General features: G+C 36.9%; 1 protein-coding gene across 12 annotated transcripts in view; it reads right to left on the reverse strand.

Annotated features, from left to right (window-relative positions):
* Positions 1-225: 225 nt before the first annotated feature.
* The window catches only part of brat (tripartite motif-containing protein brain tumor), a 439,119-nt gene continuing 422,802 nt past the window's right edge, over positions 226-16,542 (reverse strand). For all 12 annotated transcript variants that reach the window (XM_076126210.1, XM_076126207.1, XM_076126199.1 and 9 more), the window contains one exon: positions 226-5,915. In XM_076126210.1, the coding sequence (XP_075982325.1) occupies positions 3,356-5,896 (2,541 nt within the window). In that variant the 5' untranslated portion in view covers positions 5,897-5,915 and the 3' untranslated portion in view covers positions 226-3,355. The remainder of the gene's footprint in view (positions 5,916-16,542) is intronic.

Genomic DNA, 16,542 nt, shown 5'->3' on the forward strand with positions numbered 1-16,542 from the left:
AATAAAGTGTTGGTTTCATAATCTATTTTATGGTGTCATTTAAAATTCAGAAACTTCTAGCATTTTGATACAAATTTTAATGTGTAGTGTAATTACAAGCGGATTCATTAGCACAAACATGCACACAGTCGTAACTAATTTAATCAAATTAAAAAAGTTCCAACTGCTGGTCAACTACTAAAGCTCTACGTCGAAAAAAAGAAAAAATAAAATAAAACACACATCAAAACTGCAATGAACTGGTATTATTATAAAAAGCAATTACAACAAAAATAATTCAAAACAAAACGATGTACATTAATTTAAAGAACAATTGTTTATACAAATAATTAAAAAAATATAATAATTATAACAACAAACATCGACAAAATATATTTAAAGACAAAACATGTTTCAAATTCAGTCCTCGAGCTTTAGAAATGCAATTTTTAAGAATGAAAATGTTTTCTCGTACAGAAAAATCATTTCTTTTTCACTAACATTATTATGCAAAAACACAAATAAATGAATGGGAATTAAGTTTGTAATAATAATTATAACTGAAACTTAAATTACCATTTTCTGGTTAAAAATAAAAATAACTACCGGTCGACAAAAACTAAAAAAAATAAAATCGGATTACACTGCTTTACTACGCGTAAAAGTGAAGTTGTCATAATTTGCAAATCTTATTTATAGAATTTCGATACACTATACTATACTTAATATAAATATAATACGATGAAATGATCTCAATTAAGTAGAAGCGTATGTTGTTACCAAAAATAATATATTTCTTTAGTGAAAATTACAAATTATTTCACAAAACGTTGAAAATTTAAGTAATTTTCACAAAGAAATCCTGACGTTAAAGTCTAAAATAACGGTTACCGAATCCAAACATGACCTCAGTTCATTAGGGCGAATTGTGGAAGTCAATGGTGAATAAAATAATTTGCGTCAACAATTCGACGAAATGGACTGAGATGAGGCCGAGTCAGTGTTTCAACTTCCTTACAATCAATGCTCCAGTGGATTAGATGAAAGACGACGCTTCGCCGTAGGATATAGGAACAGGGCAGTCTATAATAAAATCATTGGTGAATAATCACTGAATTTGGACACTACAGCGAGTCGAGGTGATTCATCTAATCCAGTGTTTTTATTAACTATCAGATCAAAGATGCGTCAAGGCGGCGACTGAGCGAGAGCACGGTGGTAGGCAATACAGAAAACAATAATGCGAAGAAATCAACTGTTCTCAATACATTTAACTTTTAGTGCAAGTATAGTAAATTCATTTCGATTCGAGGAGGCCTTCTCTACTATTTATTTTTGGTTTAGTTTATTCCTGAGTAATTATTTTTTGGATTTTAGTCCTTTTTTATAACGATTGCCACGTCTTATCATTATTCGGTGGTAAATAAATAACAAATTGAGTATAACATTACGATGACTCGCACTACAAGTTTAAAGATGAAAAATCATAAGTAATTCGATCAGGCAACCTTACGATTAGATTTATATGAAAGTATGGTACATATTTACAAACAATACTAAATATCACTTATTAAATCACAACATGATCTTATGGCACACGATAAACAGGTCGCCACGGTACTACGCCGCGCTCGCCGACACATCTTCGAACATATTTATTTATTTAAGATATATCACCAAAATGGAAACGCGTAACCTAAAACTAACAGATCATTAAGATACCGACCAACAGGTCGAATCAGATCTCTCTATTGTCATAGATTCAGCGAGAAAAAAATACTAAAAAACCATTATTTGCTAAGAAAACCAAAAAGTTCTAATGAAAAAATCAAACTAAAATAATTCTGCTAACACACTCAAACACACGGTAATGAAGTAAAAAAATAATAATAATAATAGCGCAATATTCATAAAATACAAAAAGAAAAGTATACGTTACACATGCACCGTAATACTAAACACTACAAAAATAAAGTTGGTTCCGTATAAAAAATATCTTACCAGAATAACAAATTGTATAATTATTTTGTATACCGAGCTGTTAATAATACTCCCAGTAAGTAGGAACGCAAACGCGTTCTGTATTAAATCTGCTAAAAATCTCAAAAATTAAAAAAAAAAGATGCTAGCGAAACGACCATTGCCTAAGTGCTCTAGTAGTTACTACCGTGTCCAATGCTTAAAAACATACTCAATGCATAAAAACGAACAATATAATTAACCAAATGTTACTAAAACAACATCAGACGACCAAGGATCGTGGGCTCTCAGTGACTAGGCGGTATCGACGATATATCAAATATCAATTTACTGCTTCAAGTACTGCCCTCCGACATAGAACAAGAGAAAACTTACAAACTTTTAGTTATACAAAAATGCTTTATAATTCTCAAGTAAAGGCTCAGTACTCAGAGAATGATTTAGAACTAATTGAGGTGTATAAAACATTCTTGATCGCCACTTTGTGATGCTACTATTACGTATAAAAGGAATAGTATTCAATAGAGATTGTTAGTCATTGTTTGCTTATGTTCAAACGCCGCAGTCAACTTTGTCATTGATAAAACCCCTAACATCATTATTTCCCTAAAATTTAGTAACTACGTTAAGTGGGGTAGTAACCAAAGATTGTCCATTTCAGCTCAATCAATTTAACACTTACCTAATTAATAATGTAACAACTCCTTACTTAGACTTTTATAATCCATAGTTTCCATCGACACAGAATAAGTGCTAATTAAAAACAGGAAGTGCTATTGTGCCGTAGAAATAATCTTAAAACTAACAACAATACCGATCGATGCTCTCTTATTACGATAAAATCACACGCTTAACGCCTAACAATTTGTTAAGTAATAATAGTTAAAATATTGGTCCAACAAATGGGCTAAATAATACAAATGCCCTTAATATTCATCCCTAATTTAACGATGTGGGATATGAAAAAATATTATTCAATAGATCAAAAAATGATAAGGGTTCGAGAACACCGTTCGCGCGAATGTACGGCACCATCCAACGGAATTAATCTCTAACCATAATTCAATAGGTACTCGAATAACAATGTCAATACTATAACTAATCTCATTACAGTTTCGTTTAGAAATAATTCATAAAGAGATCTTATGCCGAATAATGTAGAGAATACCCATCGTCAGCCGGTATGATCACATCGAGACAGCCACAACGGTTGCACCAGTCACCACTGCACACGTGTCACCAACGTTCCGTTCACACAATCGTCACTTGAACTACAAAAATTGACACGTATCGCCAGAACGGAAAGTCCTTTGTCGAGTTAGTTACGCATCGGAGTGTCGATTTTTGGCTTATAGTTCGTCGGTCATTCGGATCTCCTGTGATCAGAGCGCGAGACTCACATGCCTATCGGCGGCACTTGCACGTAGCGATAGATGTACAGCCTGTAGTCCTTGCTCGCAAGTACCACGGAGCCGTCGTCCATCAGCGCCACGTCGAAGCATTGAGCGTGTTTCACTTTGCTCTCTAGCGCGGACACCAGTTGTCCGTCTTGCGTGAATATCGTCAAGTTGAAGTTGTTGTGGTTATCAGCGATAAGAATCTCGCCAGCCGCGTTGATGCCCACACCGATCGGGTAGTTGGTGACGCCTTCGCCACCGATCTGACGCAAGTAGATACCCTCGTAGTTGAAAACTTTCACGCAGTGCGCGCGGTTGTCACTAATGAAAATCTCCTGTTTGTCGTTCACCACAACACCGTTGGGGAATTCTAAATGTTTAGAGCAGCCGAATTTCTGCAGTACATTGCCGATTTGGTCGAAGATAATGACGCGCATGACTTTGCATTCTACGACAACGATACGTCCTTTGTTGTCCACTGTAACGCCACGAGGATGTTGCAGGATGTTGGCGCCGAATTTGCGAACGAATTGGCCGTATTGGTTGTAGATCTGGATTTGATGCGTGGGTGATCGTTCTGTTACAATAATGTCACCAGAAGTGCGTACGACCGCTACTCTATTTGGGTACAACAGCTGGCCGTCACGTTTGCCGCACTCACCGAATTGAAATTTGAAGCGGCCTTCTTTGTCGAATATTTGGATTCGATGGTTGTTGGTGTCAGCAACGATGATGTCGTTTTGAGCGTTAACGGCGACGCCACTCGGCTCTGTGAATTGGCCCTCCATTACACCGAACTCTCCAAATTTACAATGGTATATCATTTTCTGTCGTTTGATTTGAGATTTCGGCGGGAAAATAGCTGTGGAGATAAGCTTGTTTGTCAAGTCCATAATAGGATCAGTGTGAGCTGAACTCGTTAGAGAGTAAGGATCAGTAGTGGACGGTGGGAACAGCGAGTCGCATCCACCGTTTGACCACTTCTCGTACGGGTTGATTCCGTTCAAATTAATGTCTCCAATGGCAGTTGAGAAAGGGCCAAGGCTGTTAGCGCTGTTGAATCGTTTCGAGATAATATTGGACTCGAAAGGTGAGGTCGATTGGCTCGTGGGCCCAAGGAGGCCATTAGTATAGGGGCGGTCGAGCACGCCATTCAGTCCAGTCGGGAGGTGTATTCCACCGTTTAAGCTGCCAGAGCTTCCGTTAACGCTGCTGCTGCTCGATGACGAGCCTCCATTCAAAAGCGAGCCATTAGTGGGGCGAGCGATCGGAGGTTGCTTAGTTGGGCCAACATTCGCCTCTGAGCTAGAACGCACGTATCCAAAAGTGTTTCTTACACCAACTTGTATAGCTTGATAGTTCGATACGAATTCGAGTTCGCATGCAGTCTGCACACTTTGCTCCGGGTTAGAGCTCATTAAGGATTGCAATTTCGTGTCTAACAGTTTCCTGAACATAAGTATCTCAGCTATGTTGGCGCATTTAGTCAGTCGCTCCACAAAGTCGCACGTCTGATATATCTTATCAACAGTCTCTTGAGCTTTCTGCCCGACGACTGTGAGAGCAATTTGTTTCGTCGAAAACACGCTTTCTAGTTCCTTCAGCAATTCTTGCTTACGCTCTTCAAGCATAGAGCGATAAAACTGGAACGTGTCGTTTATTTCATTTTGAGCTTTGTGGTACTGAACTTGTAATTTGCCAGCGGCATGTTCAACAGTCTTGACGACGTGCCTTATTTCAGTGGCGCGAGTCTTGGCTTCGGTTACTGCTTGTTGCATCATTTCTAATTGTTTGGGTCCTGCATCGGATAGGTGCTCGCAGTCATGCAGGGCAGCGGGATGTTCGATTATTGTGCATTCTTTGCATACTGGCACGGAACAAGTGCGGCAGAAATATTTAAGGATGTCGTTCTTGTGTCTCGGGCAAAAAGCGGTCTTTTCTCCGCTCGTGGTGATAGTAGTTGATCCGAGCATACCCTTGTCATCTTTCAAATCGGTGAACGCCAGCACACGATGGCCTTCAAAGCAATGCATGAATTGGTGCGCCATTACGCAATTTGGGCACAGGAAATTAGCGCAATCAACGCAACGCGCAACAGCGTCAGACTCCTTGGATTTGCAACCAGTGCAACGGGCTGAGGGCGAGCTAGTTTGGCGGGCGGACGGCAGAAGGTCCGCGTCTTGTTCGACGGCGGCGGCTATCACAAGGTTAGTGAGCAGCCCGTTCACGCCGGCAGTGGGTAGCTGGCTGTCTACGCGGCAGGTGACACACGTGACTTTGTCTGGGTGCGTCTGTTCCCTCTCCAAGCAAGCCTTGCAGAAGGTGTGGAAGCAGTTGAGTACTTTGGGGTCGACGAAGGTCTCTCGGCAGATAGCGCAGGTGGTGTCGAGGCCGTCGAACTCACGGAGGTCACATACGGCGGAATCGCTCGCTGGTGGCGAGGATCCACTAAGGGTCAGGGGCGATAAGGAGCCACGCTCCAGCGAACCTATTGAGTTGGCACCGGGCAGCGACTCAAGGGACGGGGTGCGTGAGGCCATCTTCAGGAAACCGGCATCCCTGTAACAAAGAATAACCACTGTTAGTATGACACATAGTTAAAGGAACACAAAAGAAATAATATTTTTATACGAACGATTTTGTAATACTAAAGTTATCTCTCAGCCTGTATACAAATACTCAGCTTAGAAAAATGCAGGTGAACTATTCCATTATTAAATACACGGATATAATCTAATATCACCCAAATATCTTTGGAACATGAAGGCATCCTAGACGACGTACATGATGTACTCGAAAAATTCTTATATGAATAGTAGGTATTACGTAAATGCATTTTCCCTCGGAGCCCTGACCTTAGATACAGGGGGAAGCCGTGCTATAAACTTGATAAATAGAGAAGCTTTACCCAATATTTTCGGGAAATTTACGAGCAACCGAGCGTACCACCGGAAGGAGCGTAGTGGAGTAGCGAAAACATCAATAACGGTGTCGAAAATGCAGGGAGCTAGGAATGTTTACATCAGATGCACTTCCCAAGGGCGGGGTTGCTATGGCAACGCATGGGGTGACGCGTAAGGGGATCCGTTCTCGAATTAGAGGGTGGAGTATTTCGACTCCCTCGTTTTACCTTAGGGGAGATATTTGAGGTGAACGGCCCTGGTAGTCAGTTGGTTTAACAGCTCTAATGTCTATTTTTGGAGATGCAATTCGGGTGCAAATTTGGAATTGTAATGACGCTAATCCCGCGCTCGGAGCGCAACTTTATGAAATATGACCTGCTTGGATATTTATATAGGTTTTAATTAAAAACGTTCTCCAATGGGGTGAAATAGCGCAGAGGCGTTAAGATTAGCGTCATTACAGAGCCATTGTTAGATTTATTGTCTTTAATCATATTTGGCTAACAATTTAGGGTAATAGAGGTGTGATGTTATGTAATAGGAGTTACGTAGTTAGTGAATCAGAGCGGGATTGGATCCACGGTTGTTCCGTTAACAATACATCACGGGTCGGTCCGTGTATCTGTCTAATTCGTGATACGTCGCACAAAGTTTGTCTCGTTGGTATGTAGGGCTACCAGTTTCGGTTGTTATTTCACGCCAAATATTTGTTTAGAGGTATAAAAAATAATATTTAGGAATGTGAAGTAGGTAAACAAAAAATGTGTATATACTTATGTAAATTGTTTTCAGGGCAAGAACAACATATCGTACATTTAAATGCTTATATTCCGATTCTTTTTCAAATGTTTGAGATGTGTGCAGTGCATGCAGTATTTATATTTAGAATTTCAATTTGTTACAAATTTCGCTGCACCGAGCCACGACAAAAAGCCAATACCTATCCACTCGTCGAAAAAAAACAAAGACCTTTTCTATTCCCCCGAACTAAATTTCCAGCCGAAAATTCCCCTCAAATTGGAAGGTTGTCACTCGTATATCTAGACAATAGCCCTAGCAGTAGGCCGGGCTATAGGTATTTGTGTGATGGATGGAAACGACCGCAATACATTACAGGGGCGCAGTTCAGTCCCTGAGCTCGATTGCATACCCGATGTGCTGTGTGCATGTGGAATGACCAACCGGGACTAATGAAGACAACGCGTCGAATTTGTACGTTTTCGGTGACAAATTAGTATTCCACTGTGATAAGCGCTTTGGGAGCCATTTGGAAATGTTCCATCATGCTAAAAGCGTTGTTAAAACTATTGCTTGCATGTGATGTATTAACAAACTTGTGTAGGGACTAAAACATTGTTTATTCCGACGAATGATAAAATTTTACACAATGCGGGTGAATTCGCGGTCAAAAGTTATCCATTCATATACAGATCATACTGTGTGATAGAAGCTTTGCCAAAAACAAAGCCTTCATTTCCCCTGGGCGTCGTAAGAGAGGACTAGGGCCATCAGCGATTCTGACCATACTGCTGAAATACCGGCTTGTACGGAACACGGCGCTTATTGTATTGTTAATCCCGGATCGGTGATAAATCAGGCAGTCTCACATACATATACACCACGCGTTTTCCACTGGGAGTAGGCAGAAACGAAGGAACTAGTGGGATCTCTAAAACCTCTTTTGCTTGTAAGTCGATTACGTTCCCTCGTCGCTACAGATACAATTTGTCAAAGTGGGCCACGTCATACCGGTGCGGGGCTAAACGTGAAAGTAATGGTTCCAGAGCCACCTTTCCACTACATCTATTGACGAGTCTTAAGTAACCCTTTTAGCCGCTAAAAATCACCTTCAAGTTCGTATTTCGAGTTGAGAAGTATCGATTCGAAAAGAAAACAATATTTTACTAGTCTAATGTAAATAATAAATGAAATGATCCGTAAAATAAGCTTTTATTTCAAAGAATAAGTAGCGAATTTATAGGTATAATAACTGAATAAACTACAAACGTTTCCGTGGCCATATTGAGCAATAAAAGACAATTAGATTGAAGCAATATTTTACCTTTATTTCTTAGTCAGAAGCCCACTAAAGACGTTGTACAATTGTAGGAAAACTATTTGTTCAGAAATATTTGATTTCCTCGTGGAGGGTTTAACAAGCAATTCTTTTAAAAATGTCTTACTATTTCAATATGACGGAAATGCTTTGGTTCTTTTGCTACTTGAAGAGATATTTGGCAAATGTGTGACGTTTTTACAAAAGCAGTCTTTATTTAATTACGAACCTATCTAACATCTGTATTTCTTCGTTTATACATTCATATTTTTAAGCATTTGTATGGTTTTCAAAAATCTGTAGATCCCAATACACAGGAAGAACTTACTAAAAAAATAATTTTAGCGGTATTTAGATATATACAAATAACATTTGCACAAACAAACACGCATCTATACTAATTGGCGTGATATTATCGTCTCGTATGGTCCACAGAGTCATGCAAGGCGGGTGGTGAGCTGTGACGTCACAGTTGTGGTCGTACCACTGTGATTACTGATGCAGGGATATCCTATGTTCAGTCAGCGGTTTATGCCACAACTAGCGTTTGTCTGTGTACACGTGTGTTGGTTTTGATTGTGGTGATAATGATTTGAATATAGGGGATTGTGATGATTTACGAATAATTTGTTTTAAACTAAGTAGTAGTACTTTATTTGTTCACTATTTTAACATGATTGAATTCTTAAATGACTTACTAATCCAGCTCGTATGCCCGGTTTCTAAGGCACATTTAGCGGTAGTTTATCTATTCAAAACGTTTTATTTATATGAGTTTAAAATGCTATTGAATAGATAAACTACTCAGAAATCGGGGGTTAGAGTATTAATGAAATAAAAGGGCAGCTTTCTCAAATTAGTGCGAAGCTTACAGTAAAAAAAATATTTTACTCACAGCCGATGCACCAAAAATACTTTTCAAAAGGTATAGAAAAAGTAATGCATCATTTGAAACTAAATTCAACTGACTATTACGCACGTAACAGTATATTCGAGTAACGAGTCTATTTTTAAATACTTTCTCGAAGTTTCCACCCTCAGTATGGCTATAATTATAAAGGGGAACGAAATTGGTTCGCTGCACCCAAGCGGTAACGATTTTAAACAAATATTATTATTCTTTTATATTACTCTCTAAATAGAAGAGTTTTATCAATCGGCTCGTTATTTGAATGCTTTGATTCCCAAGCCTTTCAAATTGAAAGGAATATGTATATTTCAAATAAAAAAAAAACGATTCAGACATTTTTTAATTACATGTTTGTAAGAATGTAACTGTTATTTGACGAAAAGATAATCAATATTTCAAGTTTAATAAAGATACCAACGTTATCAAAGGCTTCAAGGCATTGCATGTCACAGACGTAAATATAATATTCGTATTCAAACGACAAAATATTTTCAATTTCAAAGGTTTCTATTTCAAACTTTGTATCTATGAAAGCAAAATGTAGCACGTAAATACAAAATTTGTAAGGCGAACTCAATTTGAAGTTAAGATTTGTATCGGAATACTATATGCTTGGCACAATAGTTGAAAATTGTGTGCCTTGTGCCCAGACCGTTGGCGTTCCCTTTGACTACACAACACATAATGTACATGCATGCTATGAATGCAAGAACGGACTTCATAGATAGAGAAATGGAATGGAATATAAGTTCCTCTGTCTTTTAGTCTTTAAAGGAAAACTGACAAGATCCAAAGACGCGGATATTACTTCGGACGTAGCAGTCTTATAAAATGATACTTATTTTGTTGCTCTTAATTTTAAAATTTCAAACTAGTTTCCTAATAATGCAAATAAATAGTTCGAATTTAGTGTTGACGTTATGATTTTCTAAGCCTTGATTGCTGGTCACAAAAATAGCTATAAGTTTTAATCAAGTTAAGGACAAGTAAGATGAATCTAGTTATATAGCACCGCCAAGACCGTCGCCCGAGCACCATTAATTGCGATTGGGTCGAAGCAGATTACCGAACCCCGGGAAACTCCACAAAGTGTCGTAAATCACCACTTTACTCCAGACAAAAATCTACTCAATTTTCCAGCTGCTAAAGATCATATTCGGTTGTCTAAGATAATGACAATTGAAATGTTAGGGCGGGTCTATGTGTTCGGTTTCCAATAGGCGCTACATGTAAGGTGAAGTAAAGACTATTATTTTAGGGTAACATGTACTAATTTGGGACCATTGTTAAGAAAGACGCGGGTTGTGAAAGCCTTGGGATTATATTAAGTGGCTTCGATTTATTATTCGTATTGTACTATCTGTGTATAATCTGATAGTGACGTGATTTTATGTGCAATCGACAGAGCTGTTTTTTGTTTCATAAATAAATGATAAACATTAATAAAGAAGTCATTAGGTTAAGTAGTGCAATTTTTTACAGTCGGCGCTGTCGCGTATCGAGACATTGACATTTAAAATGTAGGTACTGCCAAAATAGTTCTTACGGAGCCCGGTAGAGGCGTTAAGCCGAGTTTCGTGTAAAATTTCTCGATAGCTAGCCGGTTGTCGGCAATCGATAGTAGTAGAGAATCGAGCTAAAAGAAAACCTATTGTAAAAGCCATTTGACAGCTATTGTCTTTATGAAATGTCATTGTAATAGTATTCCGCAGACTTAAATTTCGATTAGAATATGAAACTTAATATTATACGAAACACGCATAGAATATAAATTATACCAAACTAATTAAACTTTTATTATCAAGATTATTTCGGCCAGATTGTTGAATATAATTTCGTACGTTCTTATCAAAAGAAAAGTTTTATAATTGAATACGAACCACTAGAATTGAAAATTATGCAGACGTTACTTTATTAGACACTTTGTATATTACAATAGACAAAAAAATTATAACAAGTATTAATTTTAGATTTTAAAAAGAAATTAAGCCTTACTGTATACACAAAAATAAATAGAATAAGCATTAAAATTTATTTTAAAATTAATATCAGTTACATTTAATTATAATACAAATTTCGGACTAAAGACCATCTAGTTATTCTTATATATTCATCAAGAACACAAACTGAGCTTCAAGCTACATCAAGAATTCTACGAAAACTAAATATGTACATGAGTGTTAATGCTTTTACTACTGTCTCTGAAACGATGTTAATTTCAAACATACGCACGGTGCAGACAAATTTACTATTGTATCTTTAGAATTGTCCACATTTATCCAACCTTTTCCCAGAGGTGAAAAAAGATACGAGTATCTCACTACGACTTATGTCGGTTTATTATATAAATGGACCTCACTACGTCGCGGCTACTGCCATTTTTCTTTATTGCGACCTTTTGTGGTAACGCGCTACAATTTATAAATTGATAAAACTTTTTAAGTTTGTTACAAAGGATAGTTACAATAGAATATTGTTTGGTGTTTCTTGTTTAATAAGTTTTGTAGAATGATTGCTGTTAGCTTTGTATTGTTCTTGGCGTAATTCAATTTGTATAGATAGGGATAAGAACTCATGTTATTAAGCTGTCGTTTTTTTTTCTTACTGAATATTAAACGTGAGAGATAGATGATATGTCGATTAGTTATTCAGCAAGAGATTGCGACAAAACTATCACTTTGCAAAATGAATTTAAAATGAAAAACGATTATCATACACTCAATATGATCAAACGGGGCGTTAAAAATAGTTCCCCGTAGCCAGGGCTGCCACACGGGCATTATTCAAAACAGCGCTTGTAAAAGTTAAAATTCATGAGGACCGTATAGGGACAGTGAGCATATATTTCAGTGACATCCCTAGTTTTATGACGTCACGTTTCACGTTAATGCAGCCCGCCAAGTTTTTTGATGTAAATAAAAAGTGTGGATTTTTTGGCACCAAAACGTGGGATATTATGTAATGTGTGTCCCTTCCCGAGGGATGCTGATGCCGTGTTGGGAGTTAAAAAATACAGATGAGAGTTGCTTGTGAATGTTTAACCTTACGGCTTTTTTATGGTGTCTGTGGGAAAGGTGGAATGTAATAGTTTAGCAAAACATATTCCATATAACCATCATTGTTAAGGACATCGAGAATTTATGTTTTGGATTAAAGTAAGAACGTAGATTTTTTATAATCTGTCTTGCGCAAGAGAATCTAAATAAGGGTTGAGAAAAAAGCAGTAAGTTATTCTACCTATCCAAGTTAATCCTTGAAGAAAAACAAGCGTGTTTATAAAGTAAAACCTTCAACATCTGCTAGTGATGTAAACATCCTGCGCTACTTAATAGAAATTCTCATAAGGCAGCGTTTGACAAAAACTTCCATTAAATTCCCGAGCTAATTTCTACGAAAAAAATCTTAAAATATTCCACGATACGGTTTAATCTTTAATATTGAACGAAACATAAAAGTTGTTCAATATACCCGAGAGAAATGCAAATCCCTTGTCCTTAGTAAATAAATAATGCATGAACATTCTCGCGATACGTCGTGATATAAAAGTGACACCTCCGTTTATTATTTACGTAGCACCAATCAAAAAACGCAATCCACAAATGTGAGGATTCTGGACTAAAGTCTTATGTATATTTTATGTACTTACACGTGTTCTTCAAGTGTTTTAAATACTTGATAGCGGAGTATACGCCTGTCATATCGCTCAAAAGAATACAAGTGCTGTTGCTTTAATATTAAATCCTATCTCGCTAAGTGTATTACGATTACCACATCTACATTCAGTAGATTTTTCGCAGAAAAATATCTTAAGTAACCGTATTCTTCGTCTGTCTACAAAACTTAAACTCTTGTTAAGAATATTTTTACTAAAGTAGTAGTGAATCTCTACAGTTTAATAAAAAATGTACTGTTAAATTAGTTCCTAAGGCTCACGCTAGAGGCGCTGATCAGATTTTCATAAAACCATTCTCTCTAACTAGCCGGTTGTCGATACTCGATAGTTGTACAGAATCGCGCTACAGGTAGAATTATAAAAAGACAGAACTGTCATCTGCCAAATTAAAACAATGATAGAGTATCGAAACATCATCAACGTAACAGCTATCCGATGAGCAAAAAGCTTCGTTAAGCGTATTTGTTTTTATCATATCCCGTGTGCATCACAGTTAATAAGATAATCATTGTATGACTTAATGAACCGTGGCCGAAGTGCATGCGTCAGCGGTTTGATGACATGCCCAATGATTGATGAGCACTTAGCCTCCGTTGACTGTTCGCTAGTTAATCCCGTTTGTACAGGGATCATGGCTGACGTACCTACACCTGAATTATAAATGCGGCTGTTACGAGTAATTGCAAGATAGTTTGTATTGTTATTGTGTTATGTTGTTGTTTTAACGTTAATATGGGATTATTACGACAGTCATGTTTTACGTAGATTATTATAGAGAACTATATTTGATGTATTGACTGCTAGAACTGTTTGGATAAAATATCATTCATTGGAATACGTTCCTGAGTTTAGATATCGGAACCTTATAGGCTAAGTACCAGTGCCTTTTACAGCAACGTCATTACATCAAAATAAATAAAAAATAAAATTATTCATCCAAACAAACGGATTATTTCGCCATTCAGAATCTGAATACCGAAAAATACGCTCATATTTTTCTTTCCAACCGCCAATTTTAATATAGTGCTTAACTCATATGAATCGCGTAATTGTGATTTAGCTCACGAGTTGCACAGATGTCACGTTATTTCACGTTACCCTGTAATCCGTCACAAACACGTTACACAAACGGCGACCGCGTGACGTCACAATCCAACCACTCGGCGAACACATCCCTGAATGTATCCCATCCCTATGTTCGCTATTACGAATAAATTTTCGATTAGATTCCAAATTTGAATAATTCCGGCCTGAATTATTCCGAGTTTATTGACGGCTTTTTATATCGCCGCCGCCATATTTTTATACAAATTCCGGGTGTTTTCTCTTTTTATATTTGCGCAGAATGTTTCTATTTCGTCGTAGAATTAAAGTTGTGTGAAACGCTCGCTTTTGTGCAATTTGGAAGCTTTCAAACAACAGAATAATTGACTATTATGTTTGCGAATATCAATACAATAGATGCATAGACAACTCATCAAAGCGGCAACAATGCGTCAAAGCATTCAAAGCAGAGCCACATTCGAAACTCGATCATAATTAGGTATGGTAATAATGTATCTATTAGACTTGTGTACCATGTCGTCACGCGTGTAGTCAACTCGTATTAGCACCTCATATAATATTAATTATGACTTATAGACAATCATTTTCACGAGATGATTACGTCACAGAGATAGCGTCACACGCCATCGCAAATTGCCGCCATTAAAATTCAAGGGAGATCTAAAATACGAAATTGTAGGTAATGAATCTAAACGCTCCCTGCAAATTGAATTTGGAATACATTGTAATGACGTATCGCTATCTCGCTCGCACCCGTTAATAAATACGCTGTTAATTCCCTCTCTGAAGCTGGCGATCAAAATTATCTGATTTACATTTGCGTATCAATTGAATGTAATGTAGTGGGCTGTAATCAATCCTGACAGTTGTTCAAGTTTAACGATATTGATAACGTATTTCGTATTACATAACGAACAACAATTTGTATATTACTAAGCCTGGCTACGTTATACAAAGCGTAAAAGACTTTTTTCGCGTTATTTATTGTCAATCTTCTTTGACAGTAATTCAAGCCATTACTAGACACAATAAGAGACTTTTTTATACACCATATACTGAGACACCGTATACTATGAACTGCTCTATCAATTATAAACCCTATCAATATTTTTCAATCCAATATAGACAACAATAACATAGTAAACTGCTTTCATCTAAATTTGGTAGACTTAAGAAACAACCAAAACTAGACGATAAATATTAATAAATGTACCAAACTAAAAGCTTTTAGTTTACATAAATATCTTCAATCAAAGCTTCATATCGTTGTTAAGTCTATTTGCCAAGTGTAAACACGTCTAATTGGTAAATTGTAAACATTTTACATCGCGTTTGTTTTCAGAGTTTGTACTGTTTCCATTTTATTTGTGTTTGATGACGAATGTCTCTAAAATAAACAGATTCAAACTATTATCTGAAGTCATAGTCTTGTTTTTGTTGTTTACTCGTTTTGTATTGCAATAGACTGGAATAATTGCAGCTAAATGTTTCAAAGTTTGTTTATAAGCATAAACCATCTTTTATGTAAGTTTTGAAAATGAACATCTACAGCCAGTAATGACTTGCATCTTCGTATATTTACAAACATACGGCGATTCCTAATTATTATCGACAACCGGCTAGCTATCGAAAAACGTTATATGGAAAACCTGATCAGCGCCTCTAGCGGGCGCCGTAGCACATATTCTCGATACTCGATAGTGACTGTAGAGAACCGGGCTACCGTTGAATAGAAACTTCATGAATCAATGTGTTCCGACGAGCGTGTGTGTGTGTATGTGTGTATGTAGAGCTACCTTCACAGTGTTTCCCTCGTCTGATTAATCCCAATCTCGAAGGAGATACGTACCTGAAAATAATAAAAAAACATTAATAAGCTTTCAAAAGAATATTTCACAAAGGCTCTAAAAGGTTTTATTATAAGGGAAATGTTTCTATTTTACTGCTCCTTAGCTACTAAGAATTAAGTACTACTCAAACGTAAGGTATTAAAAGAAAAGCTAAAAATTTTATATCATTCATTATAATATAGAGTTTTAATATTAATGCGTGTTTACATTTTTTTACGTGCTTTTTTTATATGTAATTTTCATTTAAGACTTATCAGAAGTATTCTGAGAAACATCATTAAAAATCTCTACCATTATTTGCTAGTAGCTACAAATAGCATGTATAAAAATCATGAATGAATGCGAGATTTGGCACACAAATAAATAGGGGCTTAGATCAACATTGTTTTTTTAACACGGTCGAAGTCATGGACAGCAGCTAGCATCAGAATGTACCCATTCTTAACAAGTTCGTTCACATATACGAATAAATAAAGATACAACATTAACTGATGTTTCGCGGAATCAAATAATTATTTTATCTTCGCAAAATTAATATTAGCTTTGTAGATAGAAACAGTGTGAGAGAGCTTTATCGAGATGTAAAGACCCTAAGTTTTATTTTATATTAAGGCGAAATTCAACGTTATTCTTAGTGCTAAATTAAAATTCCAACCGAGTGCCGTATAAATTTGCTCCTAATTAAGCTAAATAGACTAATTAGGGATTTTTGGGACCTTCTTTTGAAAT

This window comes from Anticarsia gemmatalis, chromosome 18 (assembly GCF_050436995.1).
Source record: "Anticarsia gemmatalis isolate Benzon Research Colony breed Stoneville strain chromosome 18, ilAntGemm2 primary, whole genome shotgun sequence".
Taxonomy (NCBI): Eukaryota; Metazoa; Arthropoda; class Insecta; order Lepidoptera; family Erebidae; genus Anticarsia; species Anticarsia gemmatalis.